The following is a 22,973-nucleotide window of genomic DNA, read 5'->3' as shown; positions in this document are numbered from 1 at the left end:
TTCAAGAGAGCTTGAATCCTGCTCTCTCTTCCCGTGCTTTCTGTAAATAAAAAAATTGCACAACACAACCTCTGTATTTGGAAAGTATGAGCTCCTCTTGGACTCTTAAGATGTTTTTAAATCCCAATATTAGGATACGATGGTGAGCACAGGTAGCTAAAGAGCTTTTATGCAGCCCGGAGTGAGGCAATTACATCCTAGAACATTTCAGACATGTTGTCCTCAGTTTGTTTTCACAGCTCAGCTGGGGGGAGGAGCTCCCCGCTGGGCCAGGTAATTGTGAATTCCCTTCTGAGCCATGAAGTCTCTATCAGCATTACAGCCGTAGCCTAATAGAAACTTGGGGATTTGTGGTGATGGAGAGGAGTCGTGTACGAATAACAGTTCCTGTTTCAAGCTTTCAGGTTTTCTAAAGCTCTTCAGGTGCTTAAAAACTGAGACCCCCAAAAGTCTGCCTGGTTTCGATGGATCAGACAGCTGGGAACGACTGAGACTGTTTGGGGACGCTGTTCTAGACTGCAGATGATATTTTGCCATTTTGCTTGAAATTCTCTCTGTAAAGTGTTGGTAGAACATGAACGCACAGAATTGTGTAAGTTTTCTGAATATCTCAAATCACGAAAAGCAGATTATTCTCTAATCTTCCCTTTGTAAGCTATGTATTATCATAATGAATTTTCTTAAAAGTTTTATTACAGGATTGCTAAACAGTGCTGGCTCTTACAGCGGGTCAGGAAATACAAGTGACAGCACGGGCTGGCACGATCTGTTCCTGTGAGCCTCGGATAACCGGGGTGATTGCCGCGGTGACTGCCGGCCCCCCGCCTCCCGCTGCCCGCCCGGGCCCGCGCCGTGGCTGTGCCGAACCCCGCCGCCCCTCCGCGGCTGTAAGCGGCAGCAGAGCGCGGCGCTGCCTGCCTCCCCCACCGGACGGCGGCAGGGCGCGCCCGGCCGCACCGCAGCCTCTCCTGCCCCAGCCGGGCCCCGCTTCGCGCCGTTACGGCCCCACGTGCGGGGCGCGCCCCGCGGGGCCCGGGCGGGCAGGGGGCCGCCAGCCGGCGGGCGGGCCTGGCGGGCGGCCCGGGCACTCGGACCACGCCGCGCCCCGGCCGCGGCCCCGGCCCTGGCCCTCCCTCTGGCGGGGGGAGCGAGCGGAGGCGGGGCGGCGTCTGCATCTGTGCCCGGGTTGGCTGGGGCGCCGGGGGCCACCGGCGGGGAGCGCGGGATTGGCTGCTGCGCCGGCCGGTGGCGCCGGGCTCGGCCGCCATCTAAAGCCGCGGGACGGCCCTGCCGCTGGCGCCCCAGTCGCTCGGCAGCGGCGGCAGGAGCAGCGCTGTGCCCGGCGGCCCGCCCGCCCCGGCCGGGACCATGCTGGACCGCGAGGGCGGCTGGAGCGTCTCGTTCGCCGGCTGCGGCTTCCTGGGCGTCTACCACATCGGCGCCGCCACCTGCCTGCAGGAGCGCGCCCCCCATGTCATCCGCGACGCCCGGCACATCTACGGCGCCTCAGCCGGGGCGCTGGCCGGCGCCGTGCTGGTGGGAGGCGGCTCTCTGGGTCAGCGGGGGGTCCGGCGGCTCTCTGCGTCAGCCCGGCGGCAGCGGGGGGTCCGGCGGGCGGCGGGGAGCGGGCCTGCGGGAAGGGGCAGGTGCGGCACCGGCATGGGCACAGCCCCGGGCAGCGCCCCGGCCCGGGGAGCCGGCGGTGCGGGCTGGCGGGGACAGCCGCGGGGTGGGCGGGGCGGCGCTGTCTCGCTTCGTTTTCTGCCCCGAAGAGGAGTGTGACAATTCTGTGGTGTTAAATTCGAGCAGGTTATATGGCCCCGTGGCTGCCGGGCTGCCTTTTTTCCCCTGTTCCTTTACGTCCCGCCGCGCACGCCTCCCCTCCGAGCGCAGTGCGCGCAGGCCGACCGTTCCCTGGAGGGCAGGGGAAGGGGCAGGCGGCGGTTAGCGTGTCGCCACCTCGGGTGGGCATTCGGTAACCTCCCGGGCTCAAGAAACGGTCTTGGCGGTGCCTCATCCGAGCCCCACGCCTGCGCGGTCAGGCGGCCGGAGTTCGGTACCTCAGGCACGGGGACGGACCCCGGCCCGCGTGGGGGCGGGGCAGCCGCCCTCACCCTCAGCGACCGCGGGAGGCGGCCGGCAGCGCGGGAAGCGGGGCAGGGGAGCGGCGTCGCCCCGTCGTCGGCCTCAAACGCACCGTTTACCCATCATCGGGAAATAGCGCTTTTCTGCCGTAGGTACCTTTGCGCACCGAGTTCCAGTCAGCTTTAACTTGCTTCCTCTAAAGCTTCCCCTTTCTTGGGGTAGGGCTAAGGGAGTTAAGGTCAGGGCTTAGGTTAGCTTTAACATGCTTTTCCTCTTTAATCTGTGCGCAGTGTGTATTGCATAGGTCACTTAGGTATATGATTAGAAACTGGATTGATTAAAATCACTGATTTTAATTGTGATTTAAGTAATAGGGTTAATCTTGTTTTGTATTTATACCAGATAAAAGATGTTAGTTCGCAACTAAATATAGTCTCTCTTGTGAAATAAGCGCATATTTTCTAGCCGTAGGAGAAGTATACCTTTCTTTTACCTATTTTGAGCTCATGAGAACCCAAATGCAGGTTTATCCTAGTGAGTTAGATACGGTAGGCATTAAAGCCACCTTAATACAAGTAAAATACCAAAGTGTTTAGGATAGTGACTGGAATGGAGGTAAAAAAGCGTGTTAAATATCTGGAAATGTGAAAATAATTTTCTTTTTAACCAAAGAAATCCACTGAATAAAACCTTCTCTAGTTCATGATTCAACACTGACCGTTTTTGTTAATGGTACCCTTAACAGCTTTAGAACTAGAAGGCTTTGTAAAGTCACATTTCATTTTACTTACAGATGGAGGAGGAAAACAACAAATACTTATTTTGAATTTGGAGATGGTTTGAGTTTTGCTTTTAAATTTCTGAGGGATAAATACTGACTGAAGTGAACAGAAGTTCTCTCTACGTGCAAGAGTAATATTGTGAAATGCTTGGCCTTGCTGCTTAGCCGCTGATGTCTAACACATGCTGAATTTCTTCAAAGCTTTAGCGATAAACTTGTGCTACTTCAACTTTTTAATTTTGCTGTAATGTCCTAACGTACTTGAGTTTTATGAGCCTAATACCAGCTTTTAAAACAAATCATATTTATCCACAATAGCTATCTATTTTTAGAATGTATCCAGTTTTAAGTCTTAAGTCATTGTAAGCGATTTAAGTGGCTTTGAATTTTTGAAGTGCTCTTAAGCACAAAAAACTTACCTTGTTTACCTGAAAGTACATGTTATTAACAGCTTTTAAAATTTTGACCATTTTAATAATTGAGACTTGCAGACTTCAAATTATTCCCTTGTCTTTCTCTTCTATGAGAATTGAGACTTCTGCTTTTCCCTAATAGAATAGCTAGTGTGTTTGTGATCACTGCCCAAGGTACTGCATTTCACAGATAAGTGTATTTCTTCTGTAAACTTTTTTTTAAATAAACAAAAACCCACTTGGGAATTTTGGAAGACAGTTCAACACCAGCCATGTTCTAAAATCTGTCAATCATTGTAGATTTGTAAAACTAAGAATGTATTTTCTTTTAGTTAATTCTATATCTTTTTAGCTGTTATTTTTTTGAGTTGCTGTGAAAGCGGAGGATTGTAAATAAGCGCTAAAGAAACACTTTGTGGTATAATAACTTTTTCTATTTCATTAGTTCATATTGTATACCTCCCTTACGTTGATATACTTCAATATACAGTATTTGTTATTTCTGCAGTTGTGGTTATAAGTCCACAATACCATGTGGTATTTTCACAGTTGCATTTCACTGTCTTGGAAGACAGCGGCAGACACTTCTCAGAGATGGGTAGTGGAAGTGTGAGAGGCAGCAGACAAGCTGAAACAGGGCAAATTCTGAATATAAGGAAGATTAACATGAGGGTGGTAAAATACAGGAATGGGTGCCCAGAGAGGTTGTGGGATCTCCGTCCTTGGAGGTGTTCAAGACTTCACTGGATCCAGCCCTGAATTAGTATGCTTGTTGGTGCACATAAAACTCTTGAGTGTGCATATATATATATATGAACAGGGTTTTTGACTAAAATTGATGTGTATGTTTCCTCTCTTACAGATTTGTGGCTGACTTTTAAATAAAGGGTTTTCTTTGTGCTTCATGTTACGTGTTGGATAGGCAAACTGAGAGTCTGTAGAATTTCAAGTTTCAATAAATGTAAACATTAGGCATTGAACGGATGAAAAAAGAAAGTGTACTTTTCCAGATTGAGAAAGAAGTTTCCTTCATTGAATTTGGGGGAAGGTAGAGGGAGAAGATTAGAGGTGACTTTATGAGGATAAAGTACATTCCAGGCTGTTTCAAACTGGAACTGTGAAGTTGCACTCCTCTTGTTAGCTCTTCCCCATGGATGTCTTGGAGGACTGGTATTTCGATGGCGATGTGCCCACCCATTCTAATGGGGAACTAAAGAGAACAGGTTTGGTGGGGGCTGTAAATAGGCTGTCAGGTTTTACTCTGTGGGAAACGAATTTTTAACTGTTAAAAATAAGAGTATAGAAATCTAACTAGGAATATAGAAATATTAACTAGAAACAGTTCACATCTAGTAGGAATATTAATTTATTTAACTGTCCTGCATCTCAAAAATAAAACAGATGTACCAAGATCTGCCTAAAATCCTAGTCTGACTTGATTGAGCTCTAGCCCCTTGTCGCTTTCTGAGAAGATCCCGTTTTGATACACCAGCCTAAGAGGCTGTATTTTAGTCCTGTTGAGGAGAGAAAGGAGAAGGGAAAACAATTGGAATACTTTGAAGTCTATTGAATTAACAGCTTTTTAAATTTTCAGTGTTTTAATATCACATACTCTTGGGTAGACACAACTTCCTCTTTTCTCTCACTTTTTTGTTGTTTTGTTTTGTTGGGGTTTTTTTGTTGGTTTTGGTGGATTTTTTTCCTTAGGAGCCCTTCTCATATTTAAAATAGGTTACGGTAAACAAAGTATGTAAACTTGGGTTTATTTTTTTCCCTACAGACTACATCAAGTGTAGAAATTCTTGTATGTGGAAGAGATGGGTAAACTGTGAAATCAGTTTTCATTTTGATGGGTAGTTATTTTCTGAAAGGAAGTTGAAATGAGGCGTTCAAATCTAAACTGTTAGAGGTCCTTAGTTTTGCTGCCCTTTAATAGGGTACGGAAAGTGTGCTGATATTTACTTGACATTTTTTATGGTGAGAGGTAAATAATCACAACACAAGGTTTTGTAGCGGGCACTAGTTTATTTTCATTCCACAGAAGCAGGCCTGTAGTGCAAATAAGTGAAGGTGTTACCATACTTCAAACTGAAGTAATGGCTTGAGCTTCAGTTTGACAGGACATTAGCTAGAAAAACAGGGTCAAGATCTGGCAGAGAAGTGAGCGTGTGTATTTGATCATGTGTCCGTGCACCTAGTGCTCTTGGTCTGGTTTTTAGAACAAGCAACTCACTTGGTGTGTAAGTTTTCAAAAATGTATTAATTTTGCAAGAGGACGTTAATGTATGCGCTAAGGCTGCTGTTCCTGGGCAGAGTTGTGGTAGTTCATTACCTCAGACTCCTGCAACATGCCTGATTCCCCTCTTTAGAAAGCTTACAAGACTGAACATTGATAAATCGGCTTAATAAAAAAAGGGAGGTGGTAATTTATATTTGAGTGCCTGAGAAACAGAACTGTCTACATAGCCACTTTTGGAAATAACTTCTTCACTTGCCAGAATGTGACTTGTGCCATTTTTTTAATTTCATGTAAAATATGTTTTACGAACATAAGCATCTGTTTGACCATGAGCAGTGAGCTGTGCCTAAACTTTTTGCTGTCTTCTGGGGTGGGAGGTGGGGTCAGACTACTGGTATCAGTGGATTCGTGGCCCAAGGCTTCACTCTGCAAGGGGAAAAAATTGTAGTGGTAAAAATGGAGTTTGTCTGATGCCTCAGATTTTTTTGGGAGATAACTCTTTTGAACGTAGACTCTTGGTTTACTGTGTTAAAAATGAGAAAGGTTTAGGTATTGCTATTTGAGGGGTCAAAAGTGACATTGTACAAAGATAATATTTTGCGAAATTAATCTAAACTCAAAAGCTTAAGCAGAGTTGTTTCCAGTGCAGTGCTCACATTTAACTTTAAGTTGAATCTTGTCTATTCTAGAAAGAGTCTATGTAAGTTAAAATATGCAAGTTCTGGAAGTATTTTTAGATGACCTTGTAGCTATCGTTCAGGTTAATAACCTGCTACTTTGACCTTCCTCCCCACCCCCTTTCCTCTACCAAGTTGACAAGCTTATCGGGCAGTTTCCTCAAAGTATGCTTTGGAGGAACACGACATTAAAAAGTCAAACAAAACACTGCGGGTAGATGGGCTGCTGTTCTTACTATTACTAGGTGTGTGGCTGGTACAACGATTTTAGTATTCTTTGGGAACAATTGTGTCTTCTGTAGTAGTTTGATCTAGTTCCCCAATGCTGATTTAATTGGAGAAAAAACGATTATAGTCTGTTACATATTGGTAAAAATGCACCTATTTAGGTGGAGGCTTGTGTGAGAAGTGCTACAGATCTCATCCACATTCCTTATGCGCTTCTTTAAAAACTTCATTCCTGATGCTCCTTACCACATTTAATGTGCCCTTTATTGTGTTTATGTATAAATGAAGATCAGTGTGCCCTGAAACCTTAAGTTTGGTTAAAGTCCAGCAAGGGTTGCTAGCTGTGATGAACCCAGGTGCTGTGATGAACCCAGGTGCTCTGCTTCTTCAGCAGACACACTGTGGACCTAAATCTGTGTGTCATACACCGTAGGTTTTTATGGATGTTGAATATGGAATATGTCCATGCATACATACTTAGAGAAGGTCACTCATCTTTGGTTTTTTTCTTAAATAATGTGTTTCTGGAATGGGATAACCCCTAATGGAAGCATCTGAAATTGGTATTTTACACCTTACAGCCTGCATATAAATCAAAGATAAGTAACTTAGTGGCTGGGTCTTCACCAGGATTTCTGTTTAAACATCTAAAGTGACTTCTTTTCTGCAGAAAATTCTTAAACTCCATCAAATACTACTGGACAGTTATATTATCTGTTAAAAAGCTCTTGAATTTTCATGCTAGCAGTCAGAGAGAAAAGTTAGAGATCTAGACTTCATTACTGGCTCTAGTGCTTTATTATAGGGAGTGTTTGTTTTTTGATTGTTGATGTATATTTGTTCTTAAATTAAATGCATTTTATTTTCAGCTCAGGCTTGTGCAGATGTTCTGGCATTAGCCAAAGAAGCTAGAAAGCGAAATCTTGGTCCTCTTCATCCTTCCTTTAATGTGATAAAGATAATAAGAGATGGACTGATGAGAAATCTTCCAGAAAACACTCACCAGTTGTCATCGGGCAGACTGTGTATTTCACTAACCAGAGTATCAGATGGTAAAAATGCTTTGATATCTAATTTTAACTCTAAAGAAGAAGTTGTCCAGGTACGTTTATTATTGGCAACTTTTAAAAGTTTCTGTAATCTTAAGTCCATTTAATGTCACCCATTGGATTTCTTTTCAATAGTTTTGAATATTGTGACTTGGACAGTATCTTCAAGATGAGGTCATATTTCATTACAATAAATTAACTTAATAGTTTTCCCAGTCAATGTATCAGCAAACTTTTAGTGAGTAGGTGTGAGGGATCAATCATAGAAAGGATAAATTCATTTAACTGCAGTGTGTCTAATGAAATTATATCCTTAATGAGTAAGACTTTTTTTAAGGTCATTCTTATAAAAGCAGTGATCAATGAACAGTCAAATAGCTTTTTAAAATTCTTAGTATCAGTTACAAAGCTAGTTTAATATGATCCAAGAATGCTGATATTTGTGTTCCTAGTTAGTTACTTTGTTTACTCAAAAAATACATAGCTTGCAAGAACAATCATAAACTTCCTTGCTAATTAGCATTTCTAGAAACAGTCTTTTAGTGAGTCTTACAATTTTTTAGTTGGGGCACAGTTACATTCTAAAAAAGAAATGTGCAATACCCTTATCCTGTTTAAAATAATGTTGGATAATAACCTCCCCACTTCTTTTTATTGAAGTGTACTTGCTGGGGATTTTTTTGGTTGCTTGCTTGGTTGGTTTTGCTAGCATCTAAAGAGATAAATATAATTTATAATTTCAATAATACAACAGTTACCATTTAATTTATATGGTCTCATTTTCCTACAGGCTTTAATCTGTAGTTCATTTGTTCCTATTTATTGTGGCCTAATTCCACCATCATTTAGAGGTGTGGTAAGTCTCTTTTGTTAATAATTCTAGCTATTCTGAAAATATTATAGAGACAATGCGTATGTTTTTTCAGTTATCCTACTGTAAAATAAAGACCTTCTTCATAGCTTCTAGTATGGTAGCTGTATGTTACAACTTTGCAAAAGAGCAAGGAAACACTAAATGTGAGGAATATCTGTTACATATTATTTCTTCTCCACTCTGCAAAACACTCTCTCTCTTCCTGCCCTCCCCCCCCCCCCCAATTGCTTGCTTGTTGATGCAGAAATGAAAAGAGAGTATTCTAAGCTAGCAAGTGTTTAACTTAAGGATGAATAGTAATTGAAGAAAGCGATGCTCATTTATCTGCACAAATTTGTAGGCAGTGTCACTTACACTTCTTTCTTTAAAAAAAATCGATCTTGTAAGGTAGTTTGTTGTGTATCTTTGTGTTCTTGCTGTAGGTAGATCCACTTTACAACTGGATTAAAGTACTGTGTTCAGTTAGATATAAACAAAGATGTTTAATGTCTTCTGTCATTTGTATTGAGTGTAAGAAAGGTTGCTTTTTAAAGGTAGAGTGTCAGTGTGTTAGTCTAGTCAGAGAACTATGAGTTACAAAACCTCATAATACTTCATGGCTATACTGGGTTTTCTAAAATCCCCCGTTAAAGGGGCAACAACGGTAGAAAAGTTGGTGTCGATTGGTGGTGTTGTTTTAACAGCTCTGGAAGCAGACATGCACTTCAAATCAAGGCAGTGACATTCATAGCTTTTTGTTACAGTGCTGTATTAACTTGTGTTTGCTTTGCTTCCAACTTTGGTGCCCCTTCCACAAGGAGAGGGGAAGAATACTGAAAGAAAACTCAAAACATCTGTCACAGTGGTTGATTACAGCCTGTTCTTATGGCAGTTTGGAAGCGCTAAAAGGTCAAGGATAGATGTGAAATGTGTTTTCTTCTTCATGCTGAAATTTAAGCAAAAGTGATTACAACTGTATAGGGATTTTTCTTTATCTGTACTTTTAAACCTTGTGTGTCTCCTTAAACTCTTCCAGATTATAGGTGTTATGAAAACAGGACATTGGACTGAATCCAAGGTTTAGGTGGATCCAGGCTAATCTGGCTATTCAGTTCTTGTCACCAGACAACAATGTTATTTTAAAAGGCTTAGTTCAGAGTACAAAAACGTGCAAGTGATGCTTTATTTGGTCCTGTTTTGAGGGAAGGGGAAGGAAGGAATCATTGTATCCTTTTGATCTTTGCAATTAGTTGGTATGATTTTAATGCTTAGGAGGCATTTTTGATGCAACTTGGCAACAATACCACAGTCGCATGTGCTTTGCGTGACTCCTGTAGGGTTTAAACACAGCAGAATGTCATGTATGTAAACTTCGTAGCATCTGGCTGTTCACTGGCTTGGTGCTTTGTGCCTGTACACTTTAAGACAGACAAACATAACTTGCAATAAGTGTATCTAACTGCCAGTTGTGAATGTTCTGGGTATGGTGGATTTTGTTTGGGTATTTTTCCCTTCTCAAACACAGCAATGGTGTTAGATTAAAAAATTACTAAAGGGATCAGATAGGCAGAAACTAAATAATTAAAACTTTTTACCTCTGTAGAACAGTGACTTAGACATGTACTTCTACCTTTTAATAATTTCACGAGAAGGCTGCGGGCCCAACCTGTTGTATTGTACTTGATACTTCCAATTGGTGATTGCATTATACACCTATAGGAAATTTGTCAGTATCTGCATGCTGCTGGGTCTAAAGAGTGTCCAAGAGCATGTTGGATAAGTGCTCTGAGCTGTCCTTCTAATTCCTAAATTTTTTTTCTCAGAATGGTTGGGGAGTCAGTATCAAGGCATGTGAAACCGGTAATCCAGGTTGCTCCTGCTCAAGTCACTTGCTCTGTTACATTTACATTTTACAGGGACCTACAAGTTATGTCTGTTGCCTACTGAGGAAGAAGGAAAATGCAGCCACTAAATCAGCAAAGTTGGTGGTCTTTGCCACTGGCAGAGCAAACTACCTACAATTGGCCCTGCTGGAAAGGTGGCTGTTGTGGGCAAGTGGAGGAGTTGCCTTTAGCAGTAGCAGCTGCTGCGCTGTAGATTAGTTACCCTCACACAGAACTCTTCAGTTCTTGGATCTTAAAATGTCTGAGATGGTGATGTACTAAAACTACAGAAATGGGCAATTCAATGCACAGGAGACAAAAGCATAACCTGGAAGAACTTCTAAACTTGCACACAAAGTAGAATAGGTATTGGTGACTGTTGGCGAGGTTTCTAAAGCATTGTCCATTTTTACTTGCAGTTTCTTTATTTCCAAATATTTTTGATGCTTTTATTTTAAATTCTAATTACTAAGACTAATTTTAAGTTACTGTTATTCTGACTGAAGGGTTTAATAGCACAGAATTTGAGCTTTGGTGTGGAGAGCTCTTCTTTTACTTGTTCTTTCTAAAGAAGTACCTTGGCGGCTTTTTGGTTCGTTCTGTCCTTTGGGGAAGAGGAGGCAGACACAACTGTACTACTTTTTCTCTGTGTGTTGTGTAGGATTGTGAACTTTAAAATGGACTTGCTTTTTCTTAAACATACAGAAAAATCCCAAATAGAATACTCTTAGTCTATCTATAGATAGTCATCTAACTATAGATGGAAATGTTTTTTATTGGTATTAGAGGACAAACCATGCTACTCAAAACGTTTAGCCTGGGAATGCAGGCAGAGAGTGTTCTGTTGCAGTCCTAAATGCTCTGTAATTCTTGCATGGGAAATCTGCTAGTTAGAAATTTTCAGCCTTTGGGACTTCTTATTTCTGTTAATTTTTGTTAGCGCTACGTGGATGGAGGAATCAGTGACAACTTACCTCACTATGAATCTAAGAATACAATCACAGTTTCGCCTTTCGCTGGGGAGTGTGATATCTGTCCAAAGGGGAATTCTGCCAACTTTCATGAAATGAACGTGACTAATACCAGCATTCAGCTCAGTTTGGGGAACCTTTATCGTTTAACACAAGCACTGTTTCCACCAGAACCTAAGGTAAGTCACTGTTCTCATGCAGTTACTAAAGTCTATATATTTTATATATTATATATATACGCATCTATACATATATCTACTAAAATTCCATATAAAAGCCTTCCCTTTGCAGAAAGTTACAGTAATCTTATCATTTCATCTAGTCATATAAATTTTTATGGTGACATTTCTCTTCTTTTTTCTATTTTTTTCATAGTTTGTCGTCTTATTTTTAGTCTCAGACTAGAAATGCATTTCTTGCTGTTGGCTTTCAGTATTTATTTGGGAATTACCTCAGGATTCAATCATAAAATCAACACTGCTAAATTAATAACTGTCAGTTTGTAGTCCTTTCATGTTTAACCTGCTGACCAGGTGCTTCAGAACTTAAAAGAAGTTCTAAAGCTTCCTGATTTTGTGAAGTTCTGAATTGATACTTCACACAGGCAAGTTGCCTTTAAACTTTGCTAAGCACTGTTAATTGTGGATCTGATGAAGGAAATGCTCTTGAATTCCCATTGTGGAAGCTGAACAAATGAAAACAGATCTTGCCATTTGGCTTGGGATAGCCTACCGAGGAGAATGAACATTCCTGACTGATATAAATATAATTTTTTTTAAGTGAGGGCTTTTTGACCACTTGAAGAAAACTGTTAAATTCTACTTAAGTAGGATTTAATTATTTTTTTTTTGTGTAGGTGAGCTGGTGTTGCATCTGGTGAAAGATATTTTCATATGGAAGACTAAGCCTTGAGTTTGAGCATGAGAATTGCACAGCTGACTTCTCATAGTTTTGGGAAGTGGAAAGGACTGGGAGGGAAGGAGGGGAACTGGCATACTCCAAGCCATCCTGTTTCATTGTTGCTTGCACCTGCTGAAAGGCTAATCAAAGAAACAAAAAGGGAGGGAATTCTTGCAAGCCATTAGGATGCTGTCCTTTTAGGTGAATAATTCTGTGCATCTGTAATAGCTGAAAGATAACTTCATGTATGCATGATCATGTATTATCTTCATAGCAGGCATGTTAAGCTAAGTCTGTTGAATTATAGCAATTGTTAATGTAAATTTTTCTTAAAAATGGAGGGTGGGTGGAGGTGGCTTTTTATTCTGCAAAGTGTGTTGATCTTAAGTTGAATCTCGTTTTATTTGTCTGACTAATTTACCCTATGCTTGCAGGTACTAGGAGAGATCTGTGAGCAAGGATATTCAGATGCTCTTAAATTCTTGAAAGAGAATGGTATGTTACACTTGTGGATAATTACTGTTGATATGGTTTCAACCCAAGTTAAAAAAAAAAGTGCAGGGAGTTATATGTAGCTAAGAAGGGGCTAGGTCTTTGAGGCTTTTGAAGAGATCATGGTAGGTTTAGCTGTCATAGAAATAACATAATTGTAGTAACTATTCACCCGGGTTAAATTGTGCTGCGACACAAAAATTGAACTTTTGGGGTTTTGTCAAATTTGTGTGAAGTGAATGTTAAGGTACTGTTAAGTGAAATTACCAAAGAAGCCCCAAATTTAGGGAAATAATGTTATTAATTTATTTTGTGTTAATTGTGAAGAATAGGAATAGGCTATTGTTTCCCCCTCCTGTGAAACCTGTATCTTCTTACGACCTCCTCTTTGCTGTCATCCAAGTGTATTTCTAGGTAAAGACATATAGTCCAGAACTGGGAGCTGGCTAACAACAATATAAACTCAGTCACAGACAAATCCTTACTCTGTATCATGAAAGACTTTAGAAGAAGATGACTTGTAATGTAGCAGTTTTTGGGACCCAGATAAGTTTAGGAAGAAGAATTGAAAAGTTGTTCTACTCTACTCCTAGATTTCTAGTAATGTATTTTATATTAATAAATATTATTTCTCTGCATACTTTGAGACAAACAAGTTACAGTAACCTGATAATAGCATGAAGTTAATCGAGGGTGAAATACGCCTAGCCCCTGTAGTCTTTGGTTACAGAAGCAAATTTGTACTGTGTCTGATGAGAGGAATGGAAACTGAAATGTGATGTTTGCAGTACTACAGATAGTACCAGCTGCAGTACTGTAATGCACAGTCATAGATTGATGTGCTCACTGCTGATATTCTGTTACAATTAAACGTTACATGTCAAGTTTTCATGGGAAAATTGTCTTAAATGTTAAAGATCATCATTCATTAAGAGTTTGATTTTCTTAGTAATATTTAATGCTTTATACCTTCTACCAGGTGATTAAAAGCATAAGCTATACAAAGGGCCTATAATTTGTGGTTGTCTGTGCTAAAACAGGTTGCGTTGCTGTACTGGACCTGCAAGTTTCCTGTCTGCATGTTTCCATCTGACACTAACATCTGAGATTCCTTGCAACTCTTCCTTGGTGTCTTTCCCCCACCCCGTCCCCTGTGTATTGCACTGTTGTCCTCCTTTTCACGCTACTGATCCTGTGTCACCTTTGTTCTTATTCTGTCACAGGTTTGTCTTGCTTTCAAGCTTAATCAGTCATAATTATAACCTTTCCAAACTCATTCATTATGCACCTCCTTTCTTGTGAATTTGACTGTAGATACTAATTTTTTCCCCCATCTGTAACACTTCAGATAACCTTTTTGCTAAATTTCCTGTATATTCTTTTAACATTTGTATTTTAGGAGTAATTGTAAGTAGGATACAGATTGTGTTGTATGTAGGTATAAATCCTAGTCAAATTTGGTAGTTTGTATATAAAAATAGCTTTATAACCATTTTCTGGAAACTGAGTATAAATACCCTTCTTGTATTTTTCATTTTGTGATCATTACCTAGTACTTGTTTTGAAGGTGACTATCAGTGCTATTTCTTCATTGGCACCAGTTTTGCAAGGCAACTGATGTTGATTTAGATTGGTACTTTGGATATATCTTAAAAACAGTATTGTACACTACTCGCTTTCCTTCTCTGCCCTGTTGTAGCAGTGCCTCAAAGTACTCACGTGATACCTGCCATGTCGAATTTCACAAATGTCTTAAGTGGTTTAGGTGTGTTGTTCCAAATAAATACTAAATCAGTTTTCCTCTTCTCCTTTAAATCATTGGCTTTCTTGCTGGAAAACAGCTTTGGTAAATGACAAGTTTCCAGTGCAGTTTCAATTAATCACTTTTTTCTTTCCTTTAGAACTTGTTCTAAAGTAAGACCTAAACTTGCTAAAGAGTATTCATCAGCATGATTAAAAGTTTGTGGGATTATAAGAGCAAGTGTATTTGACATTGTGTAGATAATGTTCCCTCAGGACAGGCCTTTGTACAGATAAACAGATTACAGGTACTACACAGGTACTCTGAAGACCTGTGGATCAAGCCTAAGTGGAAGCTCTTGACTCTTTCAGGTATTCTGAATGACTCAATTTATATCCACTTGTCCTTCACAAAAAGAAATCCTCATGAGGCTCCACAGCATGTTGACAACATGAAGAAAAAAAAATTGACAGAAAATAACAGAGTAGAAACCTTGAAAATGGCAGTATTTAATGACCAGCTGAAGCAAAATCCATGGCCTTTGGAGAAGAGCATATTTGAGAGTCTACCTCCTAGACTTCGTAAAGGTATATGCTACAGACTGTTTCCTGTTACTTTGAGTTGCAAACTTCGATTTATTTTTTCCCCTGTTTACTCTTACGATTAGCATAAGATGCTTTTTGTTTAATCTTATAACTGCCTGTGATGCTAGAGACTAGCTCAACCCAAAAAAGTTCTTCAAATGCTTATTACATGTGAACATGTACATTTTGATTTAGCTACAGTAATAAGATTGAAGCAGGAGGAAGGAGGTACATTAAACACTGCAGGGTCATGAATTGAATTCTCATTTGATTTTGGATAAACTTTGTACATGCACAGTATTTCTGTAAACATGTATTTCACACCTAAGTTGAACCTCAAATCCAAACACTGGTTATCCCCATCTTATTTTTAAAACAGATTTCTGTGGATTTCTAATTCTTTGGCTTTCCTGTCTTTTTAATAAGCTGTTAATAGACCAAACCCACTTCTGATATGTCTTTGTAACTTATACCAAGGTTCTTTTGTGGATGCTGATCAGAACTGAGATCTGAAATTTGCGATCCCAGTGCAAAATTTGAAGTGTGGTATTTCTTACAACTATATGTAACCACTGGAATCTGTAGAACTCCAGAATTTATACAAGCTCCTCAGAGTTATAGAGTCTCTCGACAGGACAGGAACGCTATCTAAAATACATAAGTATTTTTGGAGAGGTGAATTTTATATCCTCTTATTACAAATTAATTCTTAGACTTATTGCATAAAAGTTCTGGGTAATGCCTTTTGTCCCTGTGGTATGAGTCTGTGTTTCCTATGTTTTAAAATAACACAGAGAATGTTTACGTTAAGAGTGCTTTGAGATTAATTCTTTCATTTTCTATCTGACCCTTATTCAGTAACACTTGATAATGTTGACTGAAGATTACTAAACCTTGAGCAAATTATTTCAACTGTTTTCAAATAGTCTAACATACTTTTAAAAATAATCATTCTTAAGCACTGCAGGAAGCTTGTAAAGAACAGAATGGATTCTACACTCAGTTCTCTAAACTCTTCCCAATGCGGGTTATATCCTATCTGATGCTGCCGTATACATTGCCAGTGGAGTCTGCTTACTCTGTTGCTTTACGGTAAGGAACTTCTAATGAACTATTTTAGAATTAATGTACTTTTGGAAATTTACTTGTTGAAGGCTTATTCAGTGTTGTAGGCATTCTGGTACTCTAGAATTCAAGTGGTAACCGTCCAAAGGCTATTATTTCTACCTAATAGCCCCAATAGGCTAAAGCTAGATAAACATATTAAGAAGATGCCTAAACAGTTTACTCTTTCTACTAGTAGCTGTCTCATAATTGCTGAAAGGAAGCACCTTTACTTTTGCTTTCCAGGAGCACATTATTGCTATTACTGTATTCTGCAATGTTCAAACTCTATCCAGATACTTCTTATGCTTTAGCTTCTGTCTGAAGTCAGGAGGCAACTCCAGTGTTTACTCAACATACACATTTTCTTACTAGGTTTGTTTAGGTTGACTGAAAGTTATGCTCTTGGAACAGGGCTTAATTTTATAAATTTTTCAATCCTCATAAAGGAGAATTTTTGCTAAATAAATGCAGCATGAACCCTAAGCTTTGTGCTTGCTTAAGAGAATTCCAGTCCTTGAGCAGATGTCATTCCTATCTTTAGAAAACACTTGAAAAACAAAATGTTCTGTAAGTGGAACTACATGGAACTCCAGTAAAATATTTTGTCTCTGTGCCACTTAGTATGTCACTTATGTGTGGGTTTTTTGGTGGATGGGGAGGAAACAAATGTCAACAGATTTTTTATGTGGGTTTTCCCCCCGCTGGTAACTGACTTCTGTTGAGAGCATCATAAGGAAAAAGCTATACATTTGTGACACTGTTCTGTTTCTGCCTTCTATTTGTTATTCCGCTGTATTTTTCTTCTGTTCTTCCTTCCTCTTCCACCTAACTTTAAACTGACCAGAAAGTTCCCACCACAGAGAAAGAGGTCTCGGAGACAGGAGTATTTCGCAGGCTTCCTAAATGTTGATCGCAGGGTGTAGCACGCACATACTGGTCAGCCCCTCAGCATAGACAGAGATCCAGTGGTCTGTACTGCCTTTTTTCTTGGCTTGCAGAAAAGAGGAGAGTAGGCTAGATGGGATTTCAGGGAGGTTGGGAAGAACTGGAGACTCTGGTGGGGGCGTTAACTTGGGAGAATGAAAACTGTGTTGTTTGGTTGGATTTTGGGCATGGTATGTAAAAATATAAATTAGATCTACTGCTTACAAAACAATTGTATTGTTTTTTTGTTTGTAGGTTAGTAAACTGGTTTCCTGACATGCCTGCTGATGTTCGATGGATGCAGGAACAGCTCTGTCGGATTGCTGGTACAGTTTATTCCCAGGCTAAAAGCAAGCTGTTCTGTACATCCAGGTAAAGTGGACTGCTGCTGCATGCAAGTAATGCATTTTTAGAAATTCTCTCTCTTTTGCCAGAACTTCAAGTACCAAGAAGTTTCTGTCTTAAAACAGGATTTAATAATTTTCTTGAAAGTGACACAAAACAGTTCTCAGTGGTTCTAATCCTTAGCATTGTTTCTGAAGTATATTTCCTGGTGCTTCTTGTTTATAACTGATCAATGACTGCTACATATTGTACATGAAGAGGTGTTGCCTATCGGTAGGCTTACACTGTTTGCAGACAGGGATGGGTTATGGAGCAGGCATTGGACTGAGAACAAAGACTTTGTTTCTTCTCTGCTCCACAGTAGCTGGAGCAATCAGGAGGAAAGGGTTGCTCAGGATGTTCTAAATCAGATGTAGCAGGTAGGAACTGGAAAATACTGGAGAAAGACTAGACCCTTTGGAGTCTGGACAGGAAAGGTTGTAAGTTAAAAAGCAGATGAATATGAAGGACAGTCTTGTAAGATAGTTGGGAAGAATTAAAATAAGACATATGGAATGTTTTTAGGAACCTCTGTTTCTGTGGAAGAGAAACCTCTGCTCTAACCTGGCTGTAACTAGGTTCATTATGCATCCCTTACCAAACTGATGTGAGATTTGGCCTTTCAAATTTTTACTTCTGTTAAAACTTTGTAGCACTGTGTATATGGAGGAATCTGTGACAACTCACCTCTGTATGAATCTAAGAATACCGTTACGGTTTCACCTTTTGCTGGGGAGTGTAGTATTTGCCCAAGGAGCTCTGCAAACTTCCACAAAATGAATATTAATTTGGAATTGGTGGGTAGGAGGTAGAAGAAGGGGGGTGTGGGGGCAGACAAATTAGTGCGAAAAGCTATTAGGAGTGAACAGAATTCTTAAATTCTTCATAAAAGCTTCCAAGAGATAGCTGTAGCACTGGAGACTTAACTGCAACAGTTATTTCAACTAAAGCATAAGAACATTCCATCTTCTATATACAGCACATTTTTAAATTAGAACGAAAAATACCCTTTTATTCAAGCCAAGAGTTCTTGAGCTTTTGTGTTCCTATTTTCAGTAATAAAATTAGATAAAGAGGAAGATAAAAATGTTCTTTTTCACCCTGGCAGTGCTATACAATGACCTATCAGAAATTCAGGTTTGATATGTCTGAGGAGATCTCTTTGATCCTACTTAGTCATAAGAAGCTTTGCCAGGTTCTGGATTGGCATCATGAAAGATCCAATTCATACCCTTTATCCCTTGGAGGCACAGAGTAATAAAACTTGCTGTTAAAGGTTCTGGCTTAATGGAAGACTTAATGAGGTTGAAGCTTGTGTTTCCTTCCCCCCTTTGGAAGTATTACATGGTGGCTTTAATATTAAAGTTTTAAAGATACTTTTTTTCTTACAATATTCAGTTTTATCCAGAATTCAGCAGCATTTAGTTCCTGTATGCAAATAACCTCTCTCTTCTCCCTTTGTGAAATCAGTTAAAGCCTTTTCTTGTGTAACACTAGTTGGCTTTTGAGGCCATCTCCCCGAGCAGAAATGTAGTAGTTCTTGGTATATATTTGCTATCATCTTACTGTCATCTCTTTGATTATTTGATACCACATGTAATCCAGTGTCTTTTTTTCCTTATTTTCTTGAAGATATTTCTGACTCCTTTGCATGATAGATTTGGGTCTAGTCAGCTTCCTGCTTTACCCTTATTCAGCAGGTTCTTGGTGTTGCTGCTATTCCAGCCTTAGCCATTGTGAGACTCTTCATCTGAAATGGGTGCTTGGAAGGCACGGTATCACGAGTCTGTCTCAGATCTACCTTCTCAGAGGGTTACTTGGTCATTGAGTCGTGATTAACCAGAATCATTGTTTCTTTCCTCTTGGAAAACCACAAGAAAAATATGGTGGTCATGTGGCTTTTGCTGTATGTTTTTATGGTCTTCCCAGACCAGCGTCTTCAAGGTGATCATCTCACACTGACCTGTAGACACTGTCAAACTTCCAAGTTTTCTGAAGCTTTCCTTTAAGTGGATTCCCTCTTCAGGTAGCTAGATCCCAATGCTTTGTGTGTAGAATTCTGCATTATATTCTACAGGTGACTCTTGGTGGGCTTTTACTTCGTTTCAGCATCCACCAAGAACTTACTGCTGCTTTTGCAGAAAGTAATCCCCCCCTCCCCTTTTCATGCTCTTCCCCTTCTGTCACCAGATCTAGCTTCTGTTTTGGAATCAAACTTGAATCTCATGAAAATTTGCGCTGTTTACAGTTTGAAAATCCTTTTAGGAAACTTAACCTGGTGGATGGTATCTTCCAGTGCACCTAAAGTTCAGGTATGGAAACTAGTGTTGAAGTGTGTGTATGGTGAGTTGTGTTTTTTGTGTGTGAGAGGAGGTGTTGCGCATTGTTGTGGGTTTTTCCCCAAAAGCACTGCGAGAGAGGAGAGAGAACTTTAAAGAAAAAACTGGGTATTCTAGGCGACAACTTCAGCTTTCTGTTTCTCAAACTGGAAAAGACTAACCTGGTGATTCAGGTGCTGTTTTAGAGTGTAGGAAAGTTCTGTCCCAGCTGTTCAGGTTGGTGATAATAAACTAGATGTAAAGTGGAATGCAGAGATGGCGTTTGGGAAGTTGAACGACTGTTATTTGCTACTCAACTTGTAAATGTTGAGACTATTCTTGTTAATGTTCTGTTAGTGCTGTGATTGGTAAATCAGCAAATATTCCAAGTGGATAGCTGGGGGGAGATCAGGACTATTTAAGAGGTAATGTACGAGCTGTGTCTACCCCTCTGAACTCATCAAAATTGTGTGACTTCTAGTGTAACTATTTTATACTTACTTCTGAGAACAACACATAATGGCAGAGTGCCCCTCTTTTGGATATGATAGTTTCAAGCTCCTTTTCCTGTTGTCTCATATCCTAACTCACTAAATGCATTTAGAATTAATTATTTTCCTCTAGTAGTATTCCTTATATGAAGATTCCCTGTCAGACATCTGAACAGTAATAGGAACGTCATAGAAACACTAATAATCTTTTTGGGTTTATTTTTTTTTTTAACAGGAAAGACAATTATGCATCACTAAGAAAATGTCAAACTGTCCCATCTACTATGGAATTTCATTCTTCATACTGCCACCTTAAAATGCCTCGCTCTTCTGCAGACCTTGAAACCTGGCTCTGGGAATCTTCATGCTTCATGCACTCAGCTATGAAAAATGCTTCTGCTAACATGCAGGAGCATTCAGGCTTAAACTCCCATCCTAATTTTCTCCCAAATTCTGATGAGTCTGGGTTGGAAATAGATTTTGACTTTTCCTCAGAGACAAGTTTCCGAACTGCTCCAGAGTATTAATTTGGAAGTAGATGCCACAGTTTCCAAAATTCCAGTTTGGCAGAGAAATTTAAGTCCTGAAGGACTAAAGATCACTTTATTGCCAATAAGTCTTGGAAAATCATTTGTTTACAGCTTCTTGACAAATCTGCCTTGGGAGTTCTACTGTTTTAAGGATTGTAAAAACAGTGGCTGCTTAACAGATTACAATTCTGACGAAGCACCAGCTCAATCAGCTGTGCTAAGACTTGTAGTAAACTGTCTCTCTGGAAATAATTTTTTAAAAAATACACTTTCAGCATAAAAATGTAAATTCTGTAAACACTGTTAGACAAGCGTCGATAACAAAAGCTTTTTAAAAATATAGTTCTTAAAAGTAATCCTAACACATAATACTGTTACAGCACTTAAATGAAATTGGACTTTTAATTCATAAAAGGAAATACACAAATGAGCTGTTTAGTGGCCTCCAGCGTCCATTTGCCTTATGTTTAAACATACTGTTGTGTTTATGGAAGAGTTGTCTACACAAGATACTGTAGTGACAGTATTATGCTAGGTGGTTGTATATATTCCACAGTTCATACTGCTTCTCCTCTATGACTCCTTCCCCCCTTGATATACTTCAAGGGAAAAAGACATAAGAAATGGGACACATTCCCCTGAAGTGTAAACAAGTACAGTTTCAGTGATTTTGGAGGACTTTATTTGTACTTAATAAGGGCTTAATACTTGACTAAGTATTGAAAAGTAGGTAAAATAGTGACTGATTAGTAGCAAACAGTAATTTGAGTTGGTGGTAGACTTCACAGAAGATGCTATATGTTGATTTTTGTTAACAAGTGGTGATGTTTAGGTCTTCTGTCCAACTGCTGACTGTTCTTAATTTCTGCCCCACCCTGAACTTGCGAGATTTTTCTTCCCTTCTTTCACATCCCTCTTGCTGAAGGAGGGAAGAAAGAAGGGGTCCCTCCTGTCTCGCTGAGGTATGATAACCCAAAGGAAGTTGGGTTAAGGAAGTTGGGAAATCAGAATACTGATTGTTACGAGAAGCAAATCTGTAAGACTTAGTGGAAGTATCCAGGGAGCTGTGAAGGTCTCAAATAGTGGGTTGAAAGTCAGCCAAATCATATCTGTATTGAGTGATGAGCATTTTAAACGCTTTCCACTACAAAGGTTCTGCATAATTTTAATAAAGACAATGCATTAGTGTATGAATACATCAGGAGAAGTAAATAACTGTTAATATTAACAACTTTTCAGATGTTTGATTTTCATGTCTTTTACAATTTTTTTTAAGTAGGTGGAAATAATGATGGCTTTAAAATTGAGTTTGTGCAAGTGTTTGGGGGCATGCGTGTGACACTTAAGCTGCTCATTCAAGAACATGAATTCTGCGCAACTTGGGTGCAGTGCAGGGAGCAGACTAGATGCTTCCTGCGAGTATCTTGTACAAGGAGAAGCAGGGATTAATTGTGCTGCTCAGGAGTGGGAACTTTGGTATCCAGAAGTCAGTCCAATAGCAAGATGTAGCACTTCTGAATTGGACACACTTGTTTGAGTTCTGATTTCACTAAGCTTGAAGTGCTAAACTTTTACAACATGAAAACTGATTTTAGAATGGTGGGGGGGTGGGAGAAAGTGTCAGGCTACCCATTTCTGTACTACAGAACGCTGGTGCTATTTTACTTCAGCTCTTTTGTTCATTTCTTCTGCGTGTGCATCTTCAAATTTGCGAAAGAAGTTGAAACAAGATCTGTTTTATATTGTCTTCGTTTATAATTTTAAGCTTCCTATAGTGTAATTTTATAACCTGCTGCAAAATGTTGGGTTTACTAGTTATATGTTAGAATTTAAGCAGGAAGGCCAAGTTTTGTCTCCTTTCTGTATACTGGAACAGTTCTGCTAACTACAATCAACCTCAACTACTTAACTCTGTTGTGTGCAGCTCTAATTTTGTGTCCTTTTTCTAAAATAAAAAGACAATCTCTTCTGTTACCATGTTTTCTTGAGTGTAATTCACCTAGTGTAAGTAAAACAAGCATGTGGTAATTGCATTGAATATTGAAAGGACTTAATAAATGCTTGGAAGGTGTCCTTTTTTTTTTTTTGTTTTTTAAGAATACCAACTTAGGGTGCTACTCTGATGGATGCTTGTTCATGCTCCAGCTGCACCTGAAAGCTACCATCGTTTAAACCCTTCTTTCTTTGCAATTCATTAGTTCACAAGTTACTCTTTGTATTTGATCAGAAGCAACACAAAACCAGAGAAGGAGGAGGAAAACAAGCATTGTCTCCTCAGTTAAAGCTCAGTTATTTACACGGCAGAGGCAGCAGCGCCAGGTAA

General features: G+C 39.8%; 1 protein-coding gene across 5 annotated transcripts; it reads left to right on the top strand.

Moving 5' to 3' along the window:
* Window positions 1-1,237: 1,237 nt before the first annotated feature.
* LOC102055351 (patatin-like phospholipase domain-containing protein 2) lies at window positions 1,238-22,624 on the top strand. 5 transcript variants are annotated; one of them, XM_055712005.1, is made up of 10 exons: window positions 1,239-1,555; window positions 7,293-7,525; window positions 8,263-8,328; window positions 11,149-11,358; window positions 12,514-12,574; window positions 14,684-14,899; window positions 15,856-15,988; window positions 17,183-17,299; window positions 19,560-19,623; window positions 20,356-20,568. In XM_055712005.1, the coding sequence occupies exons 1-10, from the start codon at window positions 1,369-1,371 to the stop codon at window positions 20,434-20,436; spliced, it is 1,368 nt and encodes a 455-aa protein (XP_055567980.1). In that variant the 5' UTR covers window positions 1,239-1,368; the 3' UTR covers window positions 20,437-20,568. The 5 variants fall into 5 exon arrangements, with proteins under 5 accessions (XP_055567979.1, XP_055567980.1, XP_055567982.1 ...); XM_055712007.1 differs by having other exon boundaries at window positions 19,577-19,623; window positions 20,356-20,488; XM_055712006.1 differs by having other exon boundaries at window positions 19,502-19,623; window positions 20,356-20,488.
* The last annotated feature ends 349 nt before the right edge of the window (window positions 22,625-22,973 follow it).

The sequence above is a fragment of the Falco cherrug genome, chromosome 5 (genome assembly GCF_023634085.1).
Source record: "Falco cherrug isolate bFalChe1 chromosome 5, bFalChe1.pri, whole genome shotgun sequence".
Classification (NCBI taxonomy): Eukaryota; Metazoa; Chordata; class Aves; order Falconiformes; family Falconidae; genus Falco; species Falco cherrug.
Note: the sequence above shows the minus strand (reverse complement) of the source record. Positions and strands in the feature narration are given on the sequence as shown.